At 45.8% G+C, this 25,066-nt stretch overlaps 1 protein-coding gene across 1 annotated transcript in view; it reads left to right on the plus strand.

Annotated features, from left to right (window-relative positions):
• PTPRS (protein tyrosine phosphatase receptor type S) overlaps nucleotides 1-25,066 on the plus strand; it is a 228,889-nt gene that overhangs the window by 152,693 nt on the left and 51,130 nt on the right. Inside the window, exons 9-16 of the mRNA XM_089535812.1 lie at nucleotides 920-1,501; nucleotides 2,111-2,253; nucleotides 3,774-3,918; nucleotides 18,288-18,593; nucleotides 21,035-21,228; nucleotides 21,751-21,777; nucleotides 23,717-23,834; nucleotides 24,122-24,712. Coding sequence (XP_089391938.1) covers nucleotides 920-1,501; nucleotides 2,111-2,253; nucleotides 3,774-3,918; nucleotides 18,288-18,593; nucleotides 21,035-21,228; nucleotides 21,751-21,777; nucleotides 23,717-23,834; nucleotides 24,122-24,712 — 2,106 coding nt within the window. The remainder of the gene's footprint in view (nucleotides 1-919; nucleotides 1,502-2,110; nucleotides 2,254-3,773; nucleotides 3,919-18,287; nucleotides 18,594-21,034; nucleotides 21,229-21,750; nucleotides 21,778-23,716; nucleotides 23,835-24,121; nucleotides 24,713-25,066) is intronic.

Below are 25,066 nucleotides of genomic sequence, written 5' to 3' on the forward strand. Positions count from 1 at the left end.
GAGACCGAGAGAAAGAGGTTGGTAGCATCAGCTTTCGTAGATCTAAGTCCATGTGAAAAGGATCTAGGAGTCATAGAGGTCCACAAATTGAATATGAGTCAACAATGTGATGCAGCAGCTAAAAGAAGCCAATGCAGTTCGAGGCTGCATCAATCGGAGTGTAGTGTCTAGATCAAGGAAAGTCATAGAGTCAGTCTATTCTGCTTTGATCAGACCTCACTTGGAATATTGTGTCCAGTTCTGGGCACCACAGTTCAAGAAGGATGTGGACAAGATGGAGGGTGTCCAGAGGAGGGCAGTCAAAATGGTGGAAGGTGTGGAAACTACCTAGTCCTACAAGGAGCAGCTTAAGGAGCTGGGAAGAGAAGGTTAAGGGGGTGATATGCTAGCCATGTTTAAATATTGGAAGGGATGTCCTATTGAGGATGGAGTAAGCTTGTTTTCTACTGCTCCAGAGAATAGGAGATGGAGCAGTGGATTCAGACTTCAGGAGAAGAGATTCCACTTAACATTAGTTTGAACCTCCTTATGGTAAGAGCTGTTTAACAGTGGAAAATACTGTCTCAGACGGTAATCGAGTCTCCTTCTTTGGTGGTTTTGCACTGGACTGGATGGCCCTTGGAGTCTCTTCCAACTCTTTATTAGTCTAAGATGAGAGATTGAGCAGTCCACAAATGTTTAGGGAGGCACTTCTAGGAATATGGAGCAGCGAGTGGAAAAGGGGACAAAGCCAAACTGAGGAATAAGTAACCTTGAGTGGGGAGCCTTGAGTTTCTGGAACACAAAGTCTGAGCCAAATGCTAAAAAAGAAATGAGGACTGAAATGGGGTGGGGGTGGGGGGTGGAGGGGAGGTCTAGGTTGTGTAGTTAAAACAAGACACTTGTGCTGAATTTTGTGCTTTTTAATGCTCTTCCTCAGCACTCCCAAAAGCTCCAGGGACTCCCATAGTGACCGAGGTGACCGCCACAAGTATCACAATCACCTGGGATTCGGGGAACCCTGACCCTGTGTCCTATTATGTCATTGAGTACAAGTCGAAGAGCCAAGACGGGCCGTATCAGATCAAGGAGGACATCACCACCACACGCTACAGCATCGGCGGGCTCAGCCCCAACTCCGAGTATGAGATCTGGGTGTCGGCGGTCAACACGATCGGTCAGGGGCCACACAGCGAGTCGGTGGTGACCCGTACCGGGGAGCAAGCACCCGCCAGTGCCCCTCGAAACGTTCAGGCCCGGATGTTGAGTGCATCAACGATGATCATCCAGTGGGAAGAACCCGTTGAGCCCAACGGTCAGATCCGGGGCTACAGGGTGTACTACACCATGGAGCTCGACCAACCTGTCAGCAACTGGCAGAAACACAATGTGGACGACAGCCTGCTGACCACGGTCAGCAGCCTCTTGGAGCACGAAACCTACACTGTGAGAGTCCTGGCGTTCACTTCCGTGGGGGACGGTCCACTCTCGGATCCTATCCAAGTGAAAACGCAGCAAGGAGGTGATTTCCTCTTTCTTTGTTATTTATTTTACATGCCACCTTTCTCCTAGAGTGGAACCCAAGGCAGCTCACTCAAAAAATAAAGAATCAGCTAAATAATATTTGTGACGTTGGCCTGTCCAAGACTGGCTCTGCAGTTTCCTAGTTGTGGATGCCTACTGCTCTCACCGTAGCCCCATTCACCAACCCTTCAGATCACCTTGACACTACTTAAAGTGCACAGCTCCAGCCTATGGAATGCTGGGATTTGTAGTTTTACAAGATCCTGAGCCTTCTCTGCAAAAGAGTGATGGTGCCTCAGCAAACTACAGATCCCAGGATTCCATAGGATGGAACCATGGCAGTTAAAGTAGTGTCGAATTGCATTATTTCTACAGGGTAGATGAACCCATAGTTGCTGGAGTTTTGGGGTTGTCGTGATGTAAAATTGACCATGCTTCAGATAGTGTCATTCAGGGCAAATAGTAGCACAAATGACCTGCTGAGTTGTCTTTCATTTCACCGTCACACAATTGTACCTCAACATCTTTTATTTATTTATTTTGGTTCATGTTTGCTTTTTTATTTTTACGTTTTTGCTGGTTCTTTCCTCCCTTAAACCTCCATCAGTTCCTGGGCAGCCCATGAACTTTCGAGCCGAAGCCAAGAGCGAAAGCAGTATACTGTTGACTTGGAGTCCCTCTCGCCAAGACATCATCTTGAAGTACGAACTCCTTTACAAAGAAGTCAGCAACAAACCAGGAAGCCCTGAGGTAAGCTGCAGCCTTCAGAGATGGAGTCCCAAGGAGTTAACGGCCTGCCAAGTGATCCTGGAGTCTGGCACTTAGCTTTGGGGATTGGACTTGGATTATCTTTGGGTCCTCTTCCAACTCTGTGATTCCGCACTCTCAGCCTTGCAGGTTAGAGTTGCTAGCGGTTGCAATCTAACAACACCTGGAGTGCTTCAAGATTTCCAATCTTGCCTTGGAACCATTTGCTAATCCCACCTAGAATTATAGAACTGAAAGAGACCAAGATAGGTCAAATTTAGGAGGAAATCATAGTATCATAATTGGAAGGCACCTCCAGGGGTCATCCAATCCAGCCCAATTCTGCCATGCAGGAAGACACTATCAAAGCATTCTTGACTGATGGCCATCCAGCCTATGTTTAGAAGTCTCCAAAGAAGAGGACTCCACAACAAGGGAGCATCTTCCACAGTCAAACAGCTCTGAATGTCAAGACATTTTTCCTAATGTTTAGGTGAAATCTCTTTTCTTGTAGCTTAAATCCGTTGCTCCATGTCCTAGTCGCTAGAGCAGCAGAAGACAAGCTTGCTCCATCCTCAATAGGACATCTTAACCTTCTGTTTGCTCCAGTTGTGTCTTCCTGAATTGCAGAATGGGACTAGACTGGATGCCCCTCACTGTGCCTTCCAATTCTATGCTTCTTCTTTAAGGATGTAATTATTCCCAATTTACCTCTCAAGAGAATCATAGAATCACTTCTTTTGTGCATAAAATGATGTTTGGTTATAGAAGTATTACTTTTTGTGCAGAAAATCATTTTTATATAGAGAACAAAATGTTTTCTATTTGGACAATGCGATTTTTTCTGCACAAAAGCACAGATTACTTCTTGAACGGCTAAGATTCTTGTGAGTCCAGAATTGTTGCCAAGGTGTTTCAACACTCAAAAACATGCTTTTCAATCATTTTAAAAAACATATTTTTAAATATTCTTTCCATCCTTTATCTGAACTAGAGTAGGCCCATAAAATCAGTGAAATATACATACAAGGCTGAGTCTCCATTATCCGAAATGCTTGGGACCAGAAGAAATGTTTGGAATTTCAGATTTTGTCTGATTTTGGAATAATTGCACGCATGTAACAAGATACCGTGAAGATGGGACCCAAGTTTAAACAAAAAATTAATTTATGTTTTGTGTACACCTTCTACGCATAGGCAAAAGTATTGTTATACACAATGAGTTTAATAATTTTGTGCTTGGAACAAAGTTTGTGTACCTTGAACCATCAGAAAACAAAGATGCCTCAATCTCAGCCACCCATGTAGGCAATGTTGGGTTTTGGAATATTTTGGATTTCGGGATTCTGGATAAAGGAGACTCAACTTAACTGATTTAGTGGTTCTTCTCTAGTTGAAACTAGCATTTAGATTTGAGTCCATGAGCTTTGTAAACATCTCTTCTCTTCGGTTTGTGTGTGTCTCTCTCTTCCCTTTTCTTCTTCTTCGTATTGCTAACATCCCCACGACCCACCCTTCTGCAGTTCTTGAAGACTTTTGACCCCGTGACGTCTTACCTGGTGAAAGACTTGAATCCCAACACAGAGTATGTCTTCCAGCTGGCCGCTCGCTCGGCTTTGGGCCTTGGGGCCCCTACCCCGGAGGTCAGGGAACGCACCATGCAGTCTAGTAGGTGTCACTTTCCTTTCTGGATTACTCTGAGGGGCATCACTACCGGGTAGTAGACCCACAGGATGGGCAGCGAGGCATGGAATGGTATTGCCGGGACCATGGGAGGGGGATAGGAACAGTGGGGAACTACGTGTCTTAAATTTACCATGTGTGGGGATCAGTTTTCTTGTGTTTCAGTCCAGACATACTTGTGGGATGTGTGTGTGTGTGTGTGTGTGTGTGTGTGTGTGTGTGTGTGTGTGGTAGCCTACTCATGTCAGTCTCTGCTCTGTCCACACAACTGACATGGACGGCCGTGCTTGGTTGTTCACGTGGCAGTGATTTTGAGGATCTGATTTGCACTTCAAGTTGCCGTCTGTCCCAATATACTCATGGTGTGTGTGTGTTTGTGTTTTGGAGTCAGGAGTGAGATCACCAGCCCACCCTGATCTCCAATCTGGCTTCATAACCAGTACAGAATACTTTGCTTGAAGGCTTCTTTGCAAAGGGCTGGGGGAGATGTCAGAAGAGACCCCATCTATCTTTTTGAAAGAATGGTTCGCTCTCTTTTTTATTAAAATGTACAGTGGTCCCTCCACATTCACTGGGGTTAAGAGAGAAGGACCTCCATGAATGTGGAAAAACTGCAGATAAAAAATCTACTTTTCTTTTTACCTAAGAGAACACCTCTCTAGGAATCTCCAGGTCCTCCAGTGCAACTCTGTAGTCAACATCTGCCAGAAGATGATCATAGAATCATGCTGGAGGACTTATAATAGCCTAGAAAAGTGTTTTCTCTGGGAACTTTGAGGCTCTCCAGCACAACTCTGTGGTCAACTTCCAGCAGAATTCTGCTGGAGGACTTAGAGATTCAAGAGAGAACATGTTAATCAAATAATCAAATCTGCAAAGGCACAAATGTGGAGGACCATCTGTATATCTTTTTTGGTTGTCCTGAATTTTTTTTTGTTATCCTGAACCTCTGGTGGCCTGCTTCTTTACTCGGTGGAAGGGATTATCCATGGATCCAAAGTCAGTTCGTTGCCCACCTTCAACTGGTTGTATGCCCAACCTCCATAGTGTGGCGTGGTTCTCATGGACCAGTGGCAGCTAGGGGATGCAGCCCAGGTTTTCATTAGCTTGGAAGAGTTACCCAAAGAGCTGGACCTATTTAGGAATAAGGTTTGGAATTTTGGATTCCTCTTTGAGAAATTAGATTAAAACCTGGAGGGGATTCACTACTCCGATGACATGGCCACACTGTTTTGGATGGAGATGAGGTGGATGCGAGTCATACTGTTAGGATGGCAGAGAGTGCCTCTGCTTTGCCACCCTATCATATGGTTATTGCGCCACTTTATCATGTGGTTATTGTCTTGAGTGCCTTTCAAAACAATTACATATTGACGCGCACGGGAAATCACGGCACCGTCGAAAGTGACGGCGGGTTTCATTTTGAGCGGGTGGGTGCTTAACGCTACGGGGCGGCAGGGGGAAGACAATGACGTTTTAATTTTTTAAAAATATGAATAACAATAAAATGGTTGTGTTTTTGAGGACGAGCTTTCCTCCCGCCCCTGTCCTCCCCACCTTCCTTCCTCACAACTCGTTGTTCTCGGGAGAGCTGAGATGTTGTAGCCTGTAAGGGAGAGGTGAGATCCTCCCTTCAATGGTCAACAATGGGGAAATCCCAGTGATGCCAGGATGTTAAAACGGGTGCAGGTTTTAGTTTAATGGATTGTCTATCTTTCCCTGGTTGCCTTGGGGGATGCCTCCAATCCCTGTGCTGGCAATAGCTCAACCTGGGCTTTTCACTGATCTTTGCTTTTTTGAAAAATATATATTTTATTTTTTGAAAAACATGAGAATGAGATGGTTTTCTTCGTTGGTTTAATTTTTTTCGGTTTCCTCCTTCCCTCCTTTCTTTCTTCCTTTTTTTCCCCTGTTTCCTTTTATCCGTTCGTTTCCAACCGCATGACTGGCTGTGGCAGGCTGTTCTTTGTGTTTCTTACACCCCCCCATCCCACCCCGTCTTTTCACATCTTTACTGTAAAGAACTCGGCCACGGGTTCGGAGTAGACGCAAGCAGAGCGGACTTGAGCGGGGGGCCGGTGTGGGGAGGCCGGTGTGTGCGGAAATAGAGTAATGCTTTCCCATCCCTTAGGAAATCCGTCTCGAGTGGGAGCAGCCGCTTTCCTGATGACTAAGTGGCTTTGCCTTTTGTACTCCCTCGTTGACTTCTTTCCCACTGGTGGGGTTTTCCCTTCACCTCAATTCAAGGCATCATTTACCTTTTATTTATTTGCCATCCCTACTTGTCCTCCTCCCCATCTCCCACTACTCATCTTGACTTCTTTATAGCATTGTTTCTGTGCGGCGTGTGAATCTAGACCAGCCTTCTCCCTCTGTTCTCCTCATGTTTTGGACTCCAGATCCCACCATCTCTAAGCATTGTATGCTGATGGGATTTGCACTCTATCTCAACCCAGAGGGGAGGACTTCTCTTGAGTTCACCAACGCTGTTCCGGTGCAAGTTATTATAACTCAGGATGATGCAAAATGTTGCTGTCAAGTTGTTGGGGTGACTTTGGTTGTTTTGCATTAGGAAGCGAAGCCAGGCTTATCTTGGGTAAGGTTGACATTCTTTTTTGTAAGAATATTAGGTAAATTGGGGAAACACAGTTTTCATTTTTGTAGTGGTTTCCTTCCAAAGCTTCTCTTTTCAAAGCAGTTTAAGAAGGATTTGAGAAAAGGGTAGTAGAAATGTTATTCATATTATTATGCCAGTTATTTTATCTTCCTTGAAACTTTAATTCTCAAAGGGGAAGGGAGTGAAGGGATCCCCACATAATGTAGAAGCTATGTAAATTCCTTCACTTGTCCAAGGAAACAAAAATGATTTATCCTTTTCCTTCTGGACCTAGTTTACTGGCCAGACCTATAAACGACTTAGAGGAAAGAATCCACAGACATGGCCATGTTAGTCTGGAAACTGTCAGTATACCAAGGGATCTTGTCGCACATTTGAGACTAACTGTGTGAAAGAAGTTGTAGCACAAGTTCTTGTAAACATGGAGGCTTTACACACGGGGCCAAACAGTCCATTTTCCCTTCATCCTGGCATTGTCCTGTTCATACAACACAGACCAGCAGCCCCAGGCCAGGAACAGATAGACCGGACACCATTTTGGTGGATCTAGCCCAACCAGCCCTTGGGTTAGCTTGAAATAAAAGTCTATTTTCAGTGACAGATAGTAGTTTAGACAGCCATGCACCCCTTATGTGCTGCTACCACCGCCATTCTCCTTGCAGGCCCAAGTTTTAGCCTATGATGTCAAGAGAGGGGCCTGCAAGGAGAATGGTGCAGTGGTGATAGGTGAATCATCATCACCAGTGGCATCTCCCTAATATGTCTGACACTGTGTCAGACCAGGTAAGTATCGAGGGGAGCGGGGAACGGGCTGGATCTGTGGACAGAATACAATTGGGTTGGCCCACCATATCTGTCCTGTTTTGTTCTCCAGAAGCTAGCCAGATTCCCAGCTCCAAGCTTTGGCGTCTTAAACTAGAAGAGAGAGGAATAGCTCAGTTGAAAGGTGGTTGCAGAGAAAGCAGTGGTTGTTTAATCCGGTCCAGGTCCTCCATGGATCACCAGTCAGTCCGATAGAGCAGTCCAAGGCAGTAAACAGAAGGAGTAGGCAGAGTTCAAGGCAACCATCAATCAGTCCAGGAACAAGGCAACAGCATGGCTTTCTCCCAAGGAAGATGGATAGTTGTCAGCCATGCTGGACCAGGATATTTATAGCCCGTCTGGGTCTTACTTAACCACAAAGACTGCTGGCGTCTCTCCTTTGCCTGGCGTCCCTCTGCAGGGGTAGGTAAGTTTGGCTTGTCATCTGACAGGGCAGCTATGATGAACTTGATTCTTGTGGCTGCTGGGATCTAGGTCCTTGTACTGGGGCTGCTCCAATATGCCCCCTGGGCTCTCAGCCTCTTCCTCCAGTTCCTCAGACTCAGAGGACAAGCTGGGCATGACAGTATCCTGCCTGTGTGTTTGCACCCGAGGTCTGCTTCCTCAGTTGGTAACCTTTGCACAGTTAGTCTCAAAGATGCTACAAGATCGCTTTGCATATTAAAAGAAGGAAGTTATCATTTGCCCCTGTCCTGATCTTTTGTTTTAGTTTTTATAAGTAACAACCTGATTTGCTTGAAAACTCCTAAACCAGTGATTCACAGACTTTGGTCCTCCAAATGTTTTGGACTTTAGCTCTCGGAATTCTTCACTGTTGGCCAAGATGACTGGGGCTTCTGAGAGCTGAAGTCGGAAAACCTGAAGGACCATAATTTGGGAGCCACCAGGGACATAGCTAGGATTTTAGGAAGGGGGGGGGTCCAGACTAAGTGCCACCATTATAATGAGGCTTGGGTGTGGCGGCACAGCAGCGCACACCATTCATTTTTCTAATGGAAGGGGTATCCAGACCCCAAGAACCACCCCCCCCCCCCTTGGCTACATCCCTGGAGCCACTGTCCTAAACCATTCTTGTGCTCTGTGTTTTCGCATGGTGTCTTCTTCATAACCGTGCCACACATCCTGAAGGATGGATTGCCCACTCTTGCTGGGATTTCCCCAAAAATGTCTGCTTTTTCCCCCCGTAGTACATACTCTCTGTCCCCATTTCAAGACTAGAAGCCTCCACATGCGCACATAAACTGTGGGGAGGGGATCTATTGCATTGTGACAGTAGGAAAATATGTAAGGAAGAAAAGATCAGGATGTCTGTTGACTAGTCCGTCAGTGGGGTGCTATTTTGCCTAACCTTTAATGGAGTTATCCAAATTGCCAAACCCTATCCTCCAAAAGAGAGCCAGTTTGACACAGTGGTTTGAGCATTGGACTATGACTCTGGAGACCAGGGTTTGATTCCCAGTTCAGCCATGAAACATGACCTTGGTAAAGTCACATGCGCTCAGCCCCCGGGGAAGGCAATGGCAAACCTTCTCCAAACAAATCTTGCCTAGAAAACGCCATGATAGGGTTGCCTTAGGGTCGCCATAAGTTGGAAGCGACTTGAAGGCAAACACCACCACCATCCCCAAATAGCTTTGTTCCTTCAAAGTGCAAACTGAAATCCAGAGGGGATTCCACTGCTGGCAAGGATCTCTGGAAATGCAAGACTCCGGGGGAATTGTGTCTCTACCCCTTCTGCAGAAAAAATATTCTGGGTTTTTCTCCCGGGCTTCACATCTCTGGTCATGCGAGAGTGTGACAAATGTCCCCAACTGAGACAGGATGCTTCAAGCAGCCCATAGAATAGATGAATGAATAGATACACCAGCACAGATAGGCATTAAAATGCCCCGCGAGGAATTTCTCACTAGGATTCATCTGGATTGTTGCAAAAACCTTGCATAGTCTGGTCGTACGTATATGAAAATATACATTTAAAAATTACATCGTCCCTTGTTATAATCCCTATCACACATCCTAGGAGGCCAACACTAGGATTGGGATGGAATTCAGTTTCCTTTCTGTCAAATGGTTATTTTTCATGTGCGTCTATATGAAAGAAAAAGAAGAACGTGTCTTTCTGATGGCATCACTGATATATTTGCTCTGCCTGCTGCTATGAAGGAAAACAGGCTGCTGACAGAAATGACCGTTCACACTACACAGGGTGGCACTATAATTCCTCCTTAACTCTTAGGGCTGCACAGTTTGGAGGCACTAGAGCTCTCTGATGAGAATCTTAAATGATCCCCAGAACTGCAAATCCCAGGATGCCGTAAGATGTTGCCATGGCCATTAAAGTGGAATTATAGTACTATACAGGTTGTGTCTCCCTTATCCGGATTTCCAAAATCTGAAATATTCCAGCCATGTGGATGGCTGAGGTAGTAACACCCTTGCTTTCCAATGGTTCAGGGTACCCCAACTTTGTTTCATGCACAAAATTACTAACAAGATTGTGTATGAAACTGCCTTCAGGCTACGTGTTTAAATTGTATATGAAACATACATGAATTTTGGTGTTTAGACTTGGGGCCCACCTGCAAGATGTCTCATTCTGTGTATAGGCCAGCGGTTCTCAAGCTGTGGGTCGCAACCCCTTTGGGGATCGAGCGACCCTTTCACAGGGGTCTCCTAAGACCATTGGAAGAAACATATTTCCGATGATCTTAGGAATAATGTTATGGTTGGGGGGTCACCACAACATGAGGAACTGTATTAAAGGGTTGCGACATTAGGAAAGTTGAGAACCACTGGTATAGGTGACTATTTCAAAATCCAAAGAAATCCAAAATCCCAAACACTTCTGGTCCTGAGTATTTCGGATAAGGGAGACCCAGCTTGTAACTGTGCGGCATGAATGGATATGGGTCCATTTTTGTTTTGTGGTGTTGTTCTTTTTGTTGTCAAACAAAAAGGATATTGGTGGAGGGAGGGGTTCAAACAGCTGCTGACCTTTCAGTCCAGTTTTCTCCTCCTTAAAGTTGAAGGGTCTCCGTCTTGCTTCCCCATCCTAACTAGGAGAGACCAAACCAGTTTCTTTGGGTTCCCGTCAGCTTGTTTGCATGCGCCTTGTGGAGCGGGTTATATTCCTCATTTTGTGGTTCTTGTTGGTTGCGTGAAAGAAAAGATGAACAGAACACCTAGGTTTGGGCGAGGGGACAGGGGACTTTGGCAACGCTTCTCTCTCTTTTTCTCTCTTTTCTTCCTCTGTCTTTTTCCCCTCCCTTTCTCGCACAAATTAGTTCAGGGAAGATTTGATTCCTAGCCAGATGGATCGGGGTGGAAAAGGGGGCTTTATGCGGTGGTGGTCTCGTAACCTAGTGAAAACACTTTTTTTTTTTTGTTTCCTGGCTGGCTGCTGGAGGAACGAGTTCAATTCTTCCCTGGTCCTGCGGCATCCTTCAGCGCTCAACCTCCCATCTCGGGGCAGGCTTTTTGTGTGTCTTTGTTATTTCTTGGTCCTATGCAGCCCTGTCCCTCTTCCATACAGCTCCCCCAGCCTACTCCATGGCGAGTTCTTTCTTTCTTTCTTTCTTTCTTTCTTTCTTTCTTTCTTTCTTTTTTTCTTTCTTTCTTTCTCTCTCTCTCTCTCCTTCTCCATTTCCTGGCATGCTTCTCAGAATGCATGGCTGCTTTGTCTGGGGAAACCGTGCCTTGTTCCGTTCAGTCTGCAGAATGATATACATATATATGTGTGTATGTGTGTTCTTTTTCTCTCTGGGCCTATCTGCATAAAGCGTTCTTCAGGATTCTCCATTGCAAAACATTCCAGACCTGTTGATATTCTTTCCAACCTTGCAAAGAGAGAGAGAGAGAGAGAGAGAGAGATCAAGAACAGAAATGGTTTGAAGCCCTTTCTGTTGCCCCCAAAATATACTTACATAAAAAAAAACAACCTTCCATCCAGAAGTGAGCTCTGAAAATACTGTGAAATCAAAAGAATAAGGAAAAGATTGTGTTTTTGCAATTGATTGTGTTCCGTCGAGACATAAGGACAAAGTGACAAAATGATCAGGGTTGATAAAGTGAAAAAGCAAGTGAACAACAAATGCATAAATGCGTATATGCCTATTAAGGAGAGAGCCAGTGTAGTGTAGGGGTTTGAGCATTGGACTATAACTTTTGAGATCAGGGTTCAGTTCTCTTCTCGACCATGAAAACCCACTAGTTGATTGGGCGAGTCACACACACTCAGCCCAAGAAAGTTCCATGATAGGGTTGCTTTAGGGTTGCCATAAGTCAGAAATAACTTGAAGACACACAACAACAACAGCAACAACAATAACAGCAAGGAAGGGGGGGATCACCCAGCTGATATGGCAACGAGAAAAACAAGACTTAGGACCAACCATCATCAATCCTGTATTTGACTTTCTGACTGTGTGCAGTTCAGATTCAGATTTGTGCAACCTGTCGTTCTCTCTCCACAAACTGGATCTACCTTTGCAGGCAGGAAGCTCTCATTGCTCCATTTATTCACCTGACTCTCCTTCTGAGCTCAGTTGGCACCACTTGCCAAAGGGAGAGAACAAGGCACACAAGGATAGCTCCTGCTCTTCCCCTTGTTTTTTTTTTTTCCCCTCCACCTTAGCCCCTTTTTAGAGCATAGACCAGTGATGGCGAACCTATGGCACACGTGCCAGAGGTGGCACTCGGAGCCCTCTCTGTGGGCACATGTGCCGTCACCCCAGCACAGAGTTTGCCAGAGTTTGTTACTAAAAAGCCAGAGGAACATGGCACTTTGCAATAAATAAGTGGGTTTTGGGTTGCACTTTGGGCACTTGGCCTCTAAAAGGCTCACCATCATTGGCATAGACCCTCAGCAGATGCTTCCCAAGTTCTAGATTGCTCCAGAAATCCAGCTTCAGGTTTCACTAATATTCCACCAACAATTTGCTAGATGATCCCAGTAGCTGAATGGGCTAAGTTGAGGCTTACTCTTGACTAAGGACTGTTCTGTACCCTGTAATACCTTCCTTACTTCCCCACCTTCTTTTCTGAAGGCTTCTACAAGATAAGGCTTGAGGCTAAGAGCTCCAGTCTTTGAAGAAGGAGATGCTTGTATGCAGATGACGTCCTCATCTTTCTCTCCCCGGTGTTCGGCCAACTCCCTTCCTCTCTGCTCTTTTCCCAACCTGTTCCTGAATCATTTGCTGCTTGTGAGATTTCCCCTCCATGGCTCCGCTTATCCTTGCTTTCCACACGGGTTGCGCATGATTCTCTTTTGCATCCACCCATTCCTTGCATGCGGCGTCCTTCTCCACAGCACTTGACGCTACTCTGTCAGAGTGGTGATCCAGAGCATCAAACCCCAAGATTATTTTCTTTTTTTAAAAAAAAAATCCATTAAACTAAAGGTAAAGTATTCTTTTTTGATCTTGAAAGAAGTCTGTCTTTAACTCTTCAAGTACCAGAGACAATAGACTTGGATATCCAGAAACCATCAAATGCAAACTATGTTAAAAGTGGTTGCACTCGGAGGGAAGAGACAAAGCACCACATAATTTGGAGGGGAAAGTTGCCAACTTCTTTAGAGATTCTGTTATATCAAATGGTAAATAAATACTATAAATAAATGAAATCCATAACTAACTTCTAGCCCAACAGTAAAAGCAACAAATTGGACATTTGCTGTTGGGTCTGAAAAAAACAGTCTTTTTTGTTTTGTTTTGTTTTGTTTTGTTTTGTTTAACTAACGAACATTTATAATATTTTGGAAAGTGTAGCTTAAGCATAGGTTTGTAGACAAATGAGTAAAGAATGCAGAGGAAAGGGAAAAGAGCTCCATTGCCTAATGGAGTTTTTCATGCTACTGAATACCTTATTGGATATTTAGAGTTGTAGGTTATCTTTGAGGGTTTTTTGTTTTTAAATAGCCGGTGATGTCAAGGAGATATATCCAAAGTCTATGGTACCTAAAGGGTTAAAAAAAGCACATTGCACTGGTACAAAAGCTCAGTCAGGGGCCATTCTTGAGGCTTGGACAGTCAACTTTTAAAGCGTGTAAAAGTGTACAAAAGGTGAGTACTGGCTGGTCTCAAGCAGATTCACAAATACAGTCCAACCTGTCACTTCATCCACAAACACGCACCTTCCAGCTCTCACCCATGGCTCCTCACCCCTCTGCCACGCTCCCCATCTCCCCACGACGTCTGGCACCCCCAGTGGGAAAGAGACCTCTGGCTTTTCCAAATCTTGACCTCGTAACCACTTGTTTCAATTTTGAAGAAACCTGCACACATACACACACACCCATGAATCCACACAGGTTGGGCTGGATTGTGAAGGAAACTCCATTCAGGTTCTCTCGACAGCAAGGTCTGCCCCAGGTGGCCATCTTCGCCCAAGATGGTACCTCTTGGAAAAGTACGAGTCGGGATCCCTCTGTCTTTCCTTCCCCTTCGCTTAGCCAGAGAGAGGGCAGCAGGTTTCATCCCTCCCTTCCTGTCTTCCCATCTCCCCTGCCTCTCCTTTGCCCCCATTCCCTGTTTTTCCCCCCACATTTGGTCAGGAAGGGGTTTCTATTCCACACGTTGGCGTTTTAGACGGGTGAGTGAGCAGACCGCTCTCCGAGGGAGCAATGGCCGATCCCAGCCGAAAACAGGCTGATCAAAGTTATCAAATAGAGATTTTGATTCTGGTTATTATATTACCCGGGGCTGGAATTTACTCTCTTAAAAAAAAACCAATAATAATTAAGTATTTTATTTTTAGTACTGAATATCTGGTGTGGCTTTCAAGCTCAGGATAACAAAATGAAAGAAAACAAAATGAAAGGGTAGGTGCGGCCCGGTCTTACTCTGCAGTGGGTTTCTTGAGATTCTTTTTAGCTAGTTCCTATCCATGGTAAGAAATAGGAATTGTTGGTATTATTGTTGTTACTTTTATTAGAATCATAGGATCCTAGAGTTGGAAAGGACCCTCAAAGGCAATCCAGTCCAAGCCATTCCTGCCATGCAGGAAGACACCATCAAAGCACCCCTGACAGATGGCCATCCAACTTCTGCTTAAAAACCTCGGAAGAAGGAGACTCTACCAGCCTCCAAGGCAGCGTCTTCCACTGTCAAACAGCTCTTACTGTCAGGAAGTTCTTCCTAATATTTAAGTGGAATCTCATTTTCTGGAGCTTGAATCCATTCTTCCGTATCCTAATCCCTGGAGCAGCAAAAACCAAGCATGCTCCATCCTCATTCTTGGAAGCTTCTTAGAGGCATCTAGTTGACTCCAGTGAGAACAAACTGTTCTGATGGATCAGCCTTTGGTTGCTCTTATATTCTTGCATTGTTTACAAAGCAGTGAAAAGTGTGGCAACTGCTAAGGCCTGATCATCATGATAGCTTGACAAACTGTGGAAAATGGTGGAAGGTCTGGAAACCACCAAGCCTTATGAGGAGCAGCTTCAGGAGCTGGGTATGTTCAGCCTGGAGAAGAGAAGGCTAAGGGGTGACATGATAGCCTTGTCTTCCCTGCCTTTGAAATTGGGGTTGTTGGTGTCCCTGGCATGGACCAGTATATGACAGATGTGCTATGTTCGGTACAGTGGATCAGACGAGAAGGTTAAGAGATGATACAATAGTCCTGTTTAAATATTTGAAATGGTGTCCTATTGAGGTCTGAGCAAGCTTGTTTTCTGCTGCTTCGGACAATAAGACCTGGAGCAATGGATTTAAACTACGGGAAAAGAGATTCCACCTAAATATTAGAACTTCCTGACGTTAGGAGCTGTACGACAGTGGAAAACACTGCCTCGGAGAGTGGTGCAGTCTCCTTCTTTGGAGGTTTTTAAGCAGAGGCTGGATGTCCATCTATCAGAAATGCTTTGATTATGTATTGCTGCACAGCAATGGGTTAGACTGGATGCCTTTTGGGGTATCTTGCAACTCTGTGATTCTACAGAAAAGGCCATTCTTCTTAAGACTGGACAAAGAGAGTTTTAAATGCTCATCTCCCACTTGGAATCAGTGCTGTGAACCGATCAGAAACACACACCGTTTGTTTCAGCAAGTAAGTCACCTATTTCCAAGAGGCGGGGGCTGATAAACAGCTTGAGAGCTGCCTTGTTTACCAGCTGAAGTCCCTGAGCACATCTTAAAGGCAGCCCCAGTATTGAGCACATCGTGGGGGTCCAAACATGATGCGGCTCCACGTGAGGCATCTTTTTTCATGCAACCGATTAGCAAACAAAATCTTACAGAGGAGATCAAGCAAGCGGGGAGGTAACATCAACACAGCGGGAGAGCCTGTGAATTAAAATGCTGTCTAGAAACCCACCACGAGTCCGACCTAGCCTTGACAGAGCCGATTTACCGTAGTGTGCTCTCGTAAGAAAGTCTTTTAAAAGTTAGCTGTTGTGGAAGGTAGGTAAAACAGGCAACGAGGATTCGGGGAGGATTTACTTTATATTTTATGTACAATTCAAAGATATTATTATTATTATTATTATTATTATTATTATTATTATTTGGTTGCAGTTGTTACTTCCCTTCTTTTGAATTTTTTCTTAATGCAGCAGCCTGGTTTTGTTGCTTGGTTTTTTTTGTGTTTGCTTTTTTGTTTGGTTTGATGTAACGCTCTTCATTTCTAAGCGGCTGGCGAAAGGGTTGAAGTACATATGTCAAAATGTTAAGGTGATTAATCCTCTGTCCTTTGGGCAAGTTATGTTAGCTGATTGCTCAAGAGAGCTACTTTTTCTGTTGGAGAAAAAGAGAGAGGGAGGGAGACCTTTGGAGGCCGGACATCTCCGTACGTTGTGATGGTGCATGGAAAGATGAAGGGAGAAACCTCCCAATCTTCTGTACTATTCCCTGCTAAAGGAAGGTTCGTGTGTGTGTTTTAAGCCACTTTGGTTGTCTTATCTCCATTGCAGAAATGGTGCAGTTTGGCACTGCTTTAAGTGCCATGGCTCAATAATGTAGTTTGGTGAGACATTTAGCCTTCTCCGTCAGAGAGCTCTGGTGCCACACCAAACTACAAAGCCTAGTACAGTGGTGCCTCGGGTTACGAAATTAATTCGTTCCGCTGTCAATTTCGTAACCCGAAAGGCTTTCGCAAGCCGAATTCCCATAGGCGCTAATGGGGAAAAGCCGCGATTCCGTGTGAAATCGCGCCGAAAAGCACCAAAAGTTTTTTCGTAACCCGAAAAAACTTTCGTAACCCGGAACAATGTTTTCCAATGGGATTTTTTCGTATCCCGAAAATTTCGTAACCTGGGTATTTCGTATCCCGAGGTACCACTGTATTCCATAGAATTGAGCCTTGGCATTTAAAGCGGTGCCAGACTGCATTATTTCTGCCTAGAACTCTGGAAGGCTAGGGTTCGAATCCCCGCTCAGATATGGAAATCCACTGGGTATCCTTAGACAAGTTACTCTCTCTGTAAACCTTAGAGGAAGACAATCACAACCCTTCTCTGAACAAATCTTACAAAAATAAGTGTACATGGGAGAGGCGACAGGTTTGGAATAGCTCTTAACTTGACAATGACATTGCCTGGAGGGGACTGGAAGTTTAATTCTCCATTTATATCCCTGTCTGATCTTTTTGTTTAATATATTGGGGGCCTGGGTTCACATGCATCCCACAGTCTGCCCAATTGCAAGCTCTGATATAGAAAGAGTTATCTTTTTCATAAACAGAGGAGCAGATGACAAAAAGACAGTCACCTTTTAGAAGACAGGCAAGCAATTTTCCCCAGGACCTCTTGCTCATAGAGAGCCATGGTGATGTGGTTTTGAGAGTTTGGGGACCAGAGTTTGATTCCCAGCTCGGCCATGAAACCCACTGGATGACCTTATGCAAATTGCACCTTCTCAGCCTCAAGGGAAAGCAATGACAAACCTCCTTGGAGCAAATCTTGCCAAGAAAACCCAGTGATAGGTTCGCTTTAGGGTCGTCATTAGTCTGAAACGATTTAAAGGCACACAACAACCCAAAAGGCTCATGTTCCCCCTGGACTGGCATCATCTGGGTAGCTCAGTCCATTAGCCTGGGCAAAGATCGACCAGTCCGGACATTGGTCCAGTGGTTCCAGACCGATCCCAGCCCAAAAGGGCCTTAATCAAGTGCAAAAGGATCCATTGTTTGTGCAGAGTTTCCTGGAAACTCTACTGGATGGCCCTTGTGGTCTCCTGATTCGATGTGGTGACAGCTGGCAGACCAGAAGATCCTGCATGTCCCTTACCTTGCACCACCATTGTGTCTTCTCTGAAGGCCTCCGCTATGGCTTCTGACATTGAAGGCATTGCCACATGGTTATAGCTAGGCACCCTGTTTCCTTCCCTTATGGATCATGATGGAGGCCTTCACAGAAGACGCGACAGTGGCAGCAGATGAAGGATACACGGTGTCAGCAGATCCACGGCGTAGTGGTGGGCGGGCATGTAAACACCAGTTCATTGACCTGGGTTGAAACTAGGGGTAGGAAACAAAAATCTGGGTAGTTGAGCAATTCCGGCGCAATATTTTTGACAGGACTTGTTCCCAAACCGGCAGCGAGCGTAACATGGACATCCGCTCCTTATTGATGTTCAAGGAAAGAGACCCTGAGCTAGCCGGACCTTAACTGTGCGCTTTTATTTGCTTTGTCAAATTTGCGTTGCAATACTCCCTTGCTCCGTTTCTGTTGCTTCTTTTGTTTTCCGTTTTTGTTCTTTTTTAATTTAAAGGAAGCATTCTTTTCTCCCTCCTCCCCCCTTTTAAAATTTTTTATCTTCCTGAACCAAATTTCCGTACGTTTTGTTTTAGATTTTTTTGTTATCATTTTTTCTTTTTTTTCTTTTATCTTTCCCATCTTTTGTTTTCTTCCCCCCATCCTCCTCTTCCTCCCCATCTCCTTCCCTACCCCCCTCCGAACTTCCCCTACTGCCCCCCATAGAACCGTCCGCCCCCCCACAAGACGTAAAATGCGTCAGCACCAGATCCACGGCCATTCTGGTAAGTTGGCGGCCGCCTCCGGCCGAAAGCCAAAACGGCGTCTTGGAAGGATATAGCGTCCGCTATCGAGCCCTGGACTCGGAGGATACGGAGCTGAGGGAGGTGAACGACATTCCCCCAACGACTAATCAGATCCTCCTGGAATCGCTGGAAAAGTGGACTGAATATCGCATCACGCTCGTGGCGCATACCGTCGTGGGGCCAGGCCCTGAAAGCTCGCCTGTCATCGTCCGTACCGACGAAGATGGTAATTGTTCCCTCTTTGCATCTTTTCTCTTGCATCCAAATGTCGGCCACACAGGTGAAATAAAAGAGCCTTTCCGGCAAAACAGGTTGAATCTCCCATATCCGAAATTCCAGAATCCTCCACATAACTTTGTGGATGAGATAGTAACACCTTTGCTTTCTGATGGTTCAAAGTACCAATCATTTTTGGATAAGGGACACTCAACCTGTACTGGCCAAAGGTAACAAAATACCAGTGATACTCCATAATCATTATTATTACTATTATTGGCCTGAATCCTGTTGGCTGTCCCAAAATAGAGTAGACCCATTCAATCGGCTGTTGAATCATGAGTCAATACATTGGGTCTGCTCTGTATGGAACTAGCAACAGAATTCAGACCATGATGATTATGATAATGATTTGTGGTTTAATTCGTTTCTATCCCGCTTTTCTCCCATACACTCTCAGCCTCAGAAGGAGATGAAGGCAACCCACCTTTGAACTAATCTTGCCAAGAAAACCCCATGATAGCTTGTCCTTAGGACCTCCATGAGTCAGAAACAAATTGAAGGCACACAAGAACATGTTACACCAGCTAGGAGTGGCTCTTCAGGGTTTCAAACAGAGACTGGTTTTCCCCAACCCTCTCTGGAGTTCCTAGGAATCTAGGTTCTCACCTTCCTAACCGCCCCTTTCCCTAGGACGCATGGAGCGCGTATTAAATGGCAGCACCCGTCCACATGGGCGCTGCCATATTTACGTCTTGGACGCACAGCGTCCAGATGTGGCGCGGCGAAAGTGACGCTGCGAGTGCGCACCTTGCGCCTCGCGGCACCACTTCCGGGGGCCAAAAAGGAGTGCCATTTCGGTGCTCCTTTTTAGCTGCGCTGGGAAGCCTTGTGGTCTGGTCGCTGGGGCTTCTCGGCGTAGCTAATGGAGCCAGCGCCAGACCGCCCGCTTTTGGGTGGTCTGTAATGTGCCAAAATTAGCTAAATGCACGTCAGTACAATCAAAACAATTAAAATGTCTCCATTTTTTAAAAAGTCATACATTAAACAGTGTTTTAAAAAATACACAAGTACAAGAAGACTACCAACTCACTGCTGAGAGCCAGCATGGCATAGTGGTTTGAGTGTTGGACTATGACTCCGGAGAGCAGGGTTCCCAGCTCAGCCATGAAAACCCACTGGAATCATGGTTCTGAGGGCAAAACCCCTCCAAAAAAGCTTGCTGAGAAAACCTTCTGATAGGGTTGCTGTAGAATCGCAGTAAGTCGGAAACAACTTGAAGACCCACAACACACAAAACACGCACCTGCTCACTCCCATAAAAAGGCTTCCTGTAAGCAAGTTGTCCCTAAAATTCTATTTGAACAACAACAAGAGAGGTCTTTGCTTGCTGGCGAAAGGAAAAGAAGGAGTGGGGCCAGTGTACCCTCATGTGGGAGGGAGGTCCATAGGGTGGGAGCAGTGAGTGAGACTGTGCCATCGCCAAACTGACCTGTGATGGATTATCTGTGTATAAAGCCATGTTTTCTGCTTGGGAAACTTCCTTTCTACACAGGAAATATACACAGTGGCATCACAAGGTGAGTGCGAGGGGTGTGGAAAGCACTGGGTGGCACCCCAAAGGGGTGTGTATAAACACCCGATGAGGTGGGTATGAACAAGCTGGACCCAGTTCAGGGGCTACATGGTGCAAACACCCTGCAGCCATCCCAGGAAGGATTCAGAGCGTAGCACTAATGTAAACAAGTCCATGCTCACTGCACCTCCAAGTTTCATTTTCAGCCCAGACAGAGTGATTTTGGCTTCTCTGGTTTTGCCTTTGCATTTATCTACCTCGGTATGCGCTGTGGATTGGTTCCATACCAAAATTCATAGAGGCTCGAACCCCATTAAACAGAATGGTGTAGCATATTGATGTCCCTTATATAAAATGGCAAAATCAAGGTTTGCTTTTGGGGATTTTTTAGGAAGTATTTTTCAACCATGGATCGTTGAATTCATGGGTATGGAGCAACAACTGTATTTATGCTACCTTTAAGGGTAAAACTAGCTAAGCCAGTGTAGTGTAGTGGTCTAAGTGTTTAACTGCAATTCTGGAGAACAGGGTTCGATTCACCGCTCATCCATGAAACCCACTGAATAACTTTGGGCAAGTCACACACTCTCAGCCTCAGGAGAAGGCAGTGGCAAACTCTCGCCGAAGAAACCTTGCAAAGAAAACTCCATGATAGGCTCGCCTTAGGGTCCCCATAAGTTGGAAATGACTTGAAGGCACACAACATCACACTAGGCTCTTTCATGGGCATTCTTTCTTCCAACAGAACAGCACATTGCAATAAAAACAGTTCATTCTTAAGCATGCCTTTCTTCCATTAAAGCTGAAACACGGTACCTTCTTGTCTCTCTTCTTCCCTCGCCCTCTCTTTGCCTCCCCCCGTTCCTCTCTTTCAGTGCCTAGTGCCCCACCTCGCAAGGTGGAAGTGGAGGTTCTGAATTCGACGGCCATCCAAGTCTTCTGGCGCTCCCCCATCCAGAATCGCCAGCACGGGCAAATACGCGGCTACCAGGTCCATTACGTCCGCATGGAAAATGGAGAGGCGAATGGTGTGCCCCAGATCAAGGACGTGATGTTGGCTGATGCTCAGGTGAGAGATCCTTGTGTTTTACTCTGGGTTTACTGTTCAGGACGGATGAATTTATCAAGATAGATTTTGCTTCTTTGCTCCTTCCTCCACCCCCCATTTTTCATTTGGTCCTCATGATTTCTGCATCAACTACACATTTTTAAAAAGTTGCGGTCCAGAAAATTTAGACAGGTTGAGTCTCCCTTATCTGGAGGACAGGAATCTGCACATTTGGGGTTAAAGTTGTGTTGCTGTTTTAAGATTAAAGTCTTGCCAAGGCAACTCCATATATTCCAAAATATTTGGAATCCCTGTGCCCCTTCAAGGCTCCTTAGCTTGGTTCAAAGCCTTGCCCTCATTTAACCAGAGCCATACGTTCTACTAACTTCATCATTTCTCGGGCTTCGTTTCCGCTTGCCCTTTTGGACCTCTGGGAGCCAAACGTTTCACTTCTGGATGGCTTCTCCACACTCACTGTCTCTGTCTCACTCTTTTTCTCTTTCCCTTCCTTTCATTCTTGTCTGCATACCCTCTCTTGCTCAGTGGGAAACAGATGACACTGCCGAATACGTAAGTACGATGCTCCTGCCCCGTTGTTTTTGCCTCTGCATCCTTCTCTTATCATTAGTGATGGTGTGAAATTGTTGGTGGTGTGTCCCTCCATTTCCGCTCCTCCTCTAATCCCTCCTGCCCTTCTCTCCAGCATTTTCCTCCCTTGCATTGCCTCTGTTTTATTTCTGTCTTTCTCATTGTGCATTGCTTTTTCTGCACACTTAGTTGCGACAATTAATTGGGTGAAGTTTAATGGTGCAGATGTGGCCACCGTGGGCCTTATCGCTCGAGAAAACAAAGCGGAAATGGTGCAGTTTTCTCCATGTCTTACTGCATGGTATTATCCAGTTCTCTTCCCGCGGGAGACGGTCGTAAAAGCATGTCTTTTGTCAAACTGGGAAAATCCCTTCGACAAAAGACACACTTTTATGACCATCTCCCATGGGAAGCACTATGACGTTGTGCAGTAATGTATGAAGAAAGCCGCTCCTCTCCAGCGCCATTTCCGCCTTGTTTGCTCATGCGGTGCTACATGAGTTGGTGCACCTTTCCCTGGCTTGAATGCTTCCTGATGGGTTAGACTGCAATTCTCATCTTCTCCAGTCACTGTGATGGCTGGGGATGGTGAGAGTTATAGTCCAGCACATCAGGAGGAAGAGCCAATGTGGTCTGAGTGTTGGATAGGGACTCTTTGAATTCCCACTAGATGCTGTAACTCACTGAGAGAAAAGAGGAGCTACGTAAGTCATTAGAAATCTAGACAACAAGAAGAAGAGAGATCTGTCAGTTGCCAGGAAAACCAAGAGGAATGTGCAAAAGAGGAATCCAGTCCCAGTTCCAAGGATCCAGAAAATCAAGCAGAGGCTGTATCTACCGTGAAGAATTAATACAGGTTGACATCATTTGAACTGCCTTGGCTCCATGCTTTGGAATTCTGGGATTTGTAGTTTGCTGAGGTATTTAGCCTTCTCTGTCAGAGAGCTCTAGTGCCCCAACAAACTACAAATCCTAATATTCCAAAGAATGGAGCCATGACAGTTAAAATGAGGTCAGGTTGCATTGATTCTTCACTGTGGCAGCAGCCAAAGTTGGCCTGAAGGCAGATAAGAAGGAAGCCGCAGTAGTGGAGAAGTTTGATGGTCAGGCCAGGAGTCCAGGGTTCGAATCCCCACTCAGCCATGGAAACCCACTGGGTCCCACTCTCTCAACCTCAGAGGAAGCAGGAAATACCCTGCCAAGAAAACCCCATGATAGGTTCTCCTTAGGGTTGCCGTAAATCGGATACAGTTTGAAGTCACACAGGCAAAGAGGAAAGCACCAAACTGAGGAACGATAGGTTGAGGGGATGCTGGAGATATGGAAACCCTCCATAGCAACTAGCAGTTATCTGGCATGGTCACCTCAAAGCTGCTGCTTTACTGAAAAATTGTGTACTAGAACCAAAACTGCCAGCATCCTCTTAAAAATAAAAATAAAAGGGTGCGAAGGGAAGAGAAGGGAGATTGAGATTGAGAATGAGTGTGAACAAGAGGCTTTAATCTACTTGAAGCTGGATATTTATTTAGTTTAGTTTAGTTTAGTTTTTTGCCTCCTCGGAGACTTAGGTCCCTTTGAAGAACCTAGGAAGGCTTTTGATAGCGGAAGCATTTTTTGGTTGAGATAGGAAGAAGAGTGCTGGGAAGCAGACGGAGGGGGCAGAGATCTCCGTTGGCCGCGTGCTTTGCATAGCAAGCGCTTGTGTGTGTGTTTGGCTAAAATGGACAGTTTTCTCTCCCTTTCCCTGTGAGTTTTTGGTCTCCTCCAAAGGATTTTGCTCCATGTTGTCTTCCCGCATGTTTCACAGTGGTTGTCGTTCCCATTTGTAGTTACTTCCTCCTGCAAATGCAAAGCTCTCTTACTTTGAACCTTTAAATGGACGGCTTCTAATACCCGTCTCCTTTTGGATTCTTGTCCTCAGGAGATGGTTATCGCTGGGCTACAGCCAGAGACCGCCTACTCCATCACGGTAGCTGCCTATACCATGAAAGGGGACGGTGCCCGTAGCAAACCCAAACTGGTTGTAACCAAGGGGGCAGGTGAGTGTCGTCTAAGTATGGTCACTGACCTTGCCCTCCTGTTGTGTAAAGTTGATAGTGACATGCTTTGGGAAGGCTCAAAGGTCTTAGGGATCAGCAACTGGAAGTCCCAGGGCTAAATCCAGTCCTCAAAATTTTCCATCCGGCACTCAAATGTCACTGTTGCTCACACGAAGTACCTCCTGCAGGGTAGTTCACATGCATACAATTGCATTTGATTGCAAAACATGCATTAATTGCAAATAAATAAATAAAATAATGTCTCCTTTCCCCTCCTCTTCTTCTAGTCCCAGGAAAGCCAATCCTCTCCATCCACCCGACTCAGGAAAACACCCTCCTTGTCAAATGGGAACCTCCTCTGGATGCCGAAGGCCAAGTCTTGGGCTACCGTCTCCAGTTCGGTCGCAAAGACATCGACCCCTTGGCCACGTTGGAGTTCACCGCCCAGGAGGATAAGTACACGGCCACCAACATTCACAAGGGGGCCACCTACATCTTCAAGCTCTCCGTGAAAAGCCGGGCCGGCTTTGGGGAGGAAGCCGTCCAGGAGTTCACCATCCCGGAAGACGTGCCCAAGGGTTACCCCCAAATTCTCGAGGCGAGCAACATCACCTCCCGGTCGGTACAATTCAACTGGATGCCTCCCGTCTTGGCCGAACGGAACGGGGTCATCGTCAAGTATACGGTGGCTTACCGGGAGGCCAGCGTTTCCGGGAACCCCCAGGAGAAAGAGTTGCCCCCGTCTCCCGAGAATTCGTATACCCTGAACGGCCTCAAGCCCAACACGGCGTACGATGTTAAAATCCGAGCCCACACCAGTAAAGGTGCCGGGCCGTACAGCCCGACTGTCCAATACCGGACGTTCCTTTTGGACCAAGGTAGGACTCGCCGGTTTCTCCTCCTCTTCCCGTTTCCGGGGCTGTTCCTGCAATGCGGAGAAGCAGAACAAAAATCCAAACCATTATACAAATTTGCAAACAAAATACAAAAAAAGCCCGCGTAACTAAGCAATAGTTGCTCCTCGCCAACTTGAAGACGGGCGTGTGAGTACGTTTTTATACTTAAAAAAGGGGGATAAAAATAATGCAATAAGGCAGACGGCTTCTCTCTGCCTTAGCCAGGTAAGTCCCTTTTCCTCTTCCTTCCAAAAAAGTCCAGTCCAGACATCCCTTCTTGATTGACAGCTGGGCGGAGCGGTTGTGATCACAGGTGGGCGGAGTTTTTTCTTTCGC

The sequence above is a fragment of the Sceloporus occidentalis genome, unplaced genomic scaffold, assembly GCF_023333645.1.
Source record: "Sceloporus occidentalis isolate IW3139 unplaced genomic scaffold, rSceOcc1.0.p SCAF_8, whole genome shotgun sequence".
Taxonomy (NCBI): domain Eukaryota; kingdom Metazoa; phylum Chordata; class Lepidosauria; order Squamata; family Phrynosomatidae; genus Sceloporus; species Sceloporus occidentalis.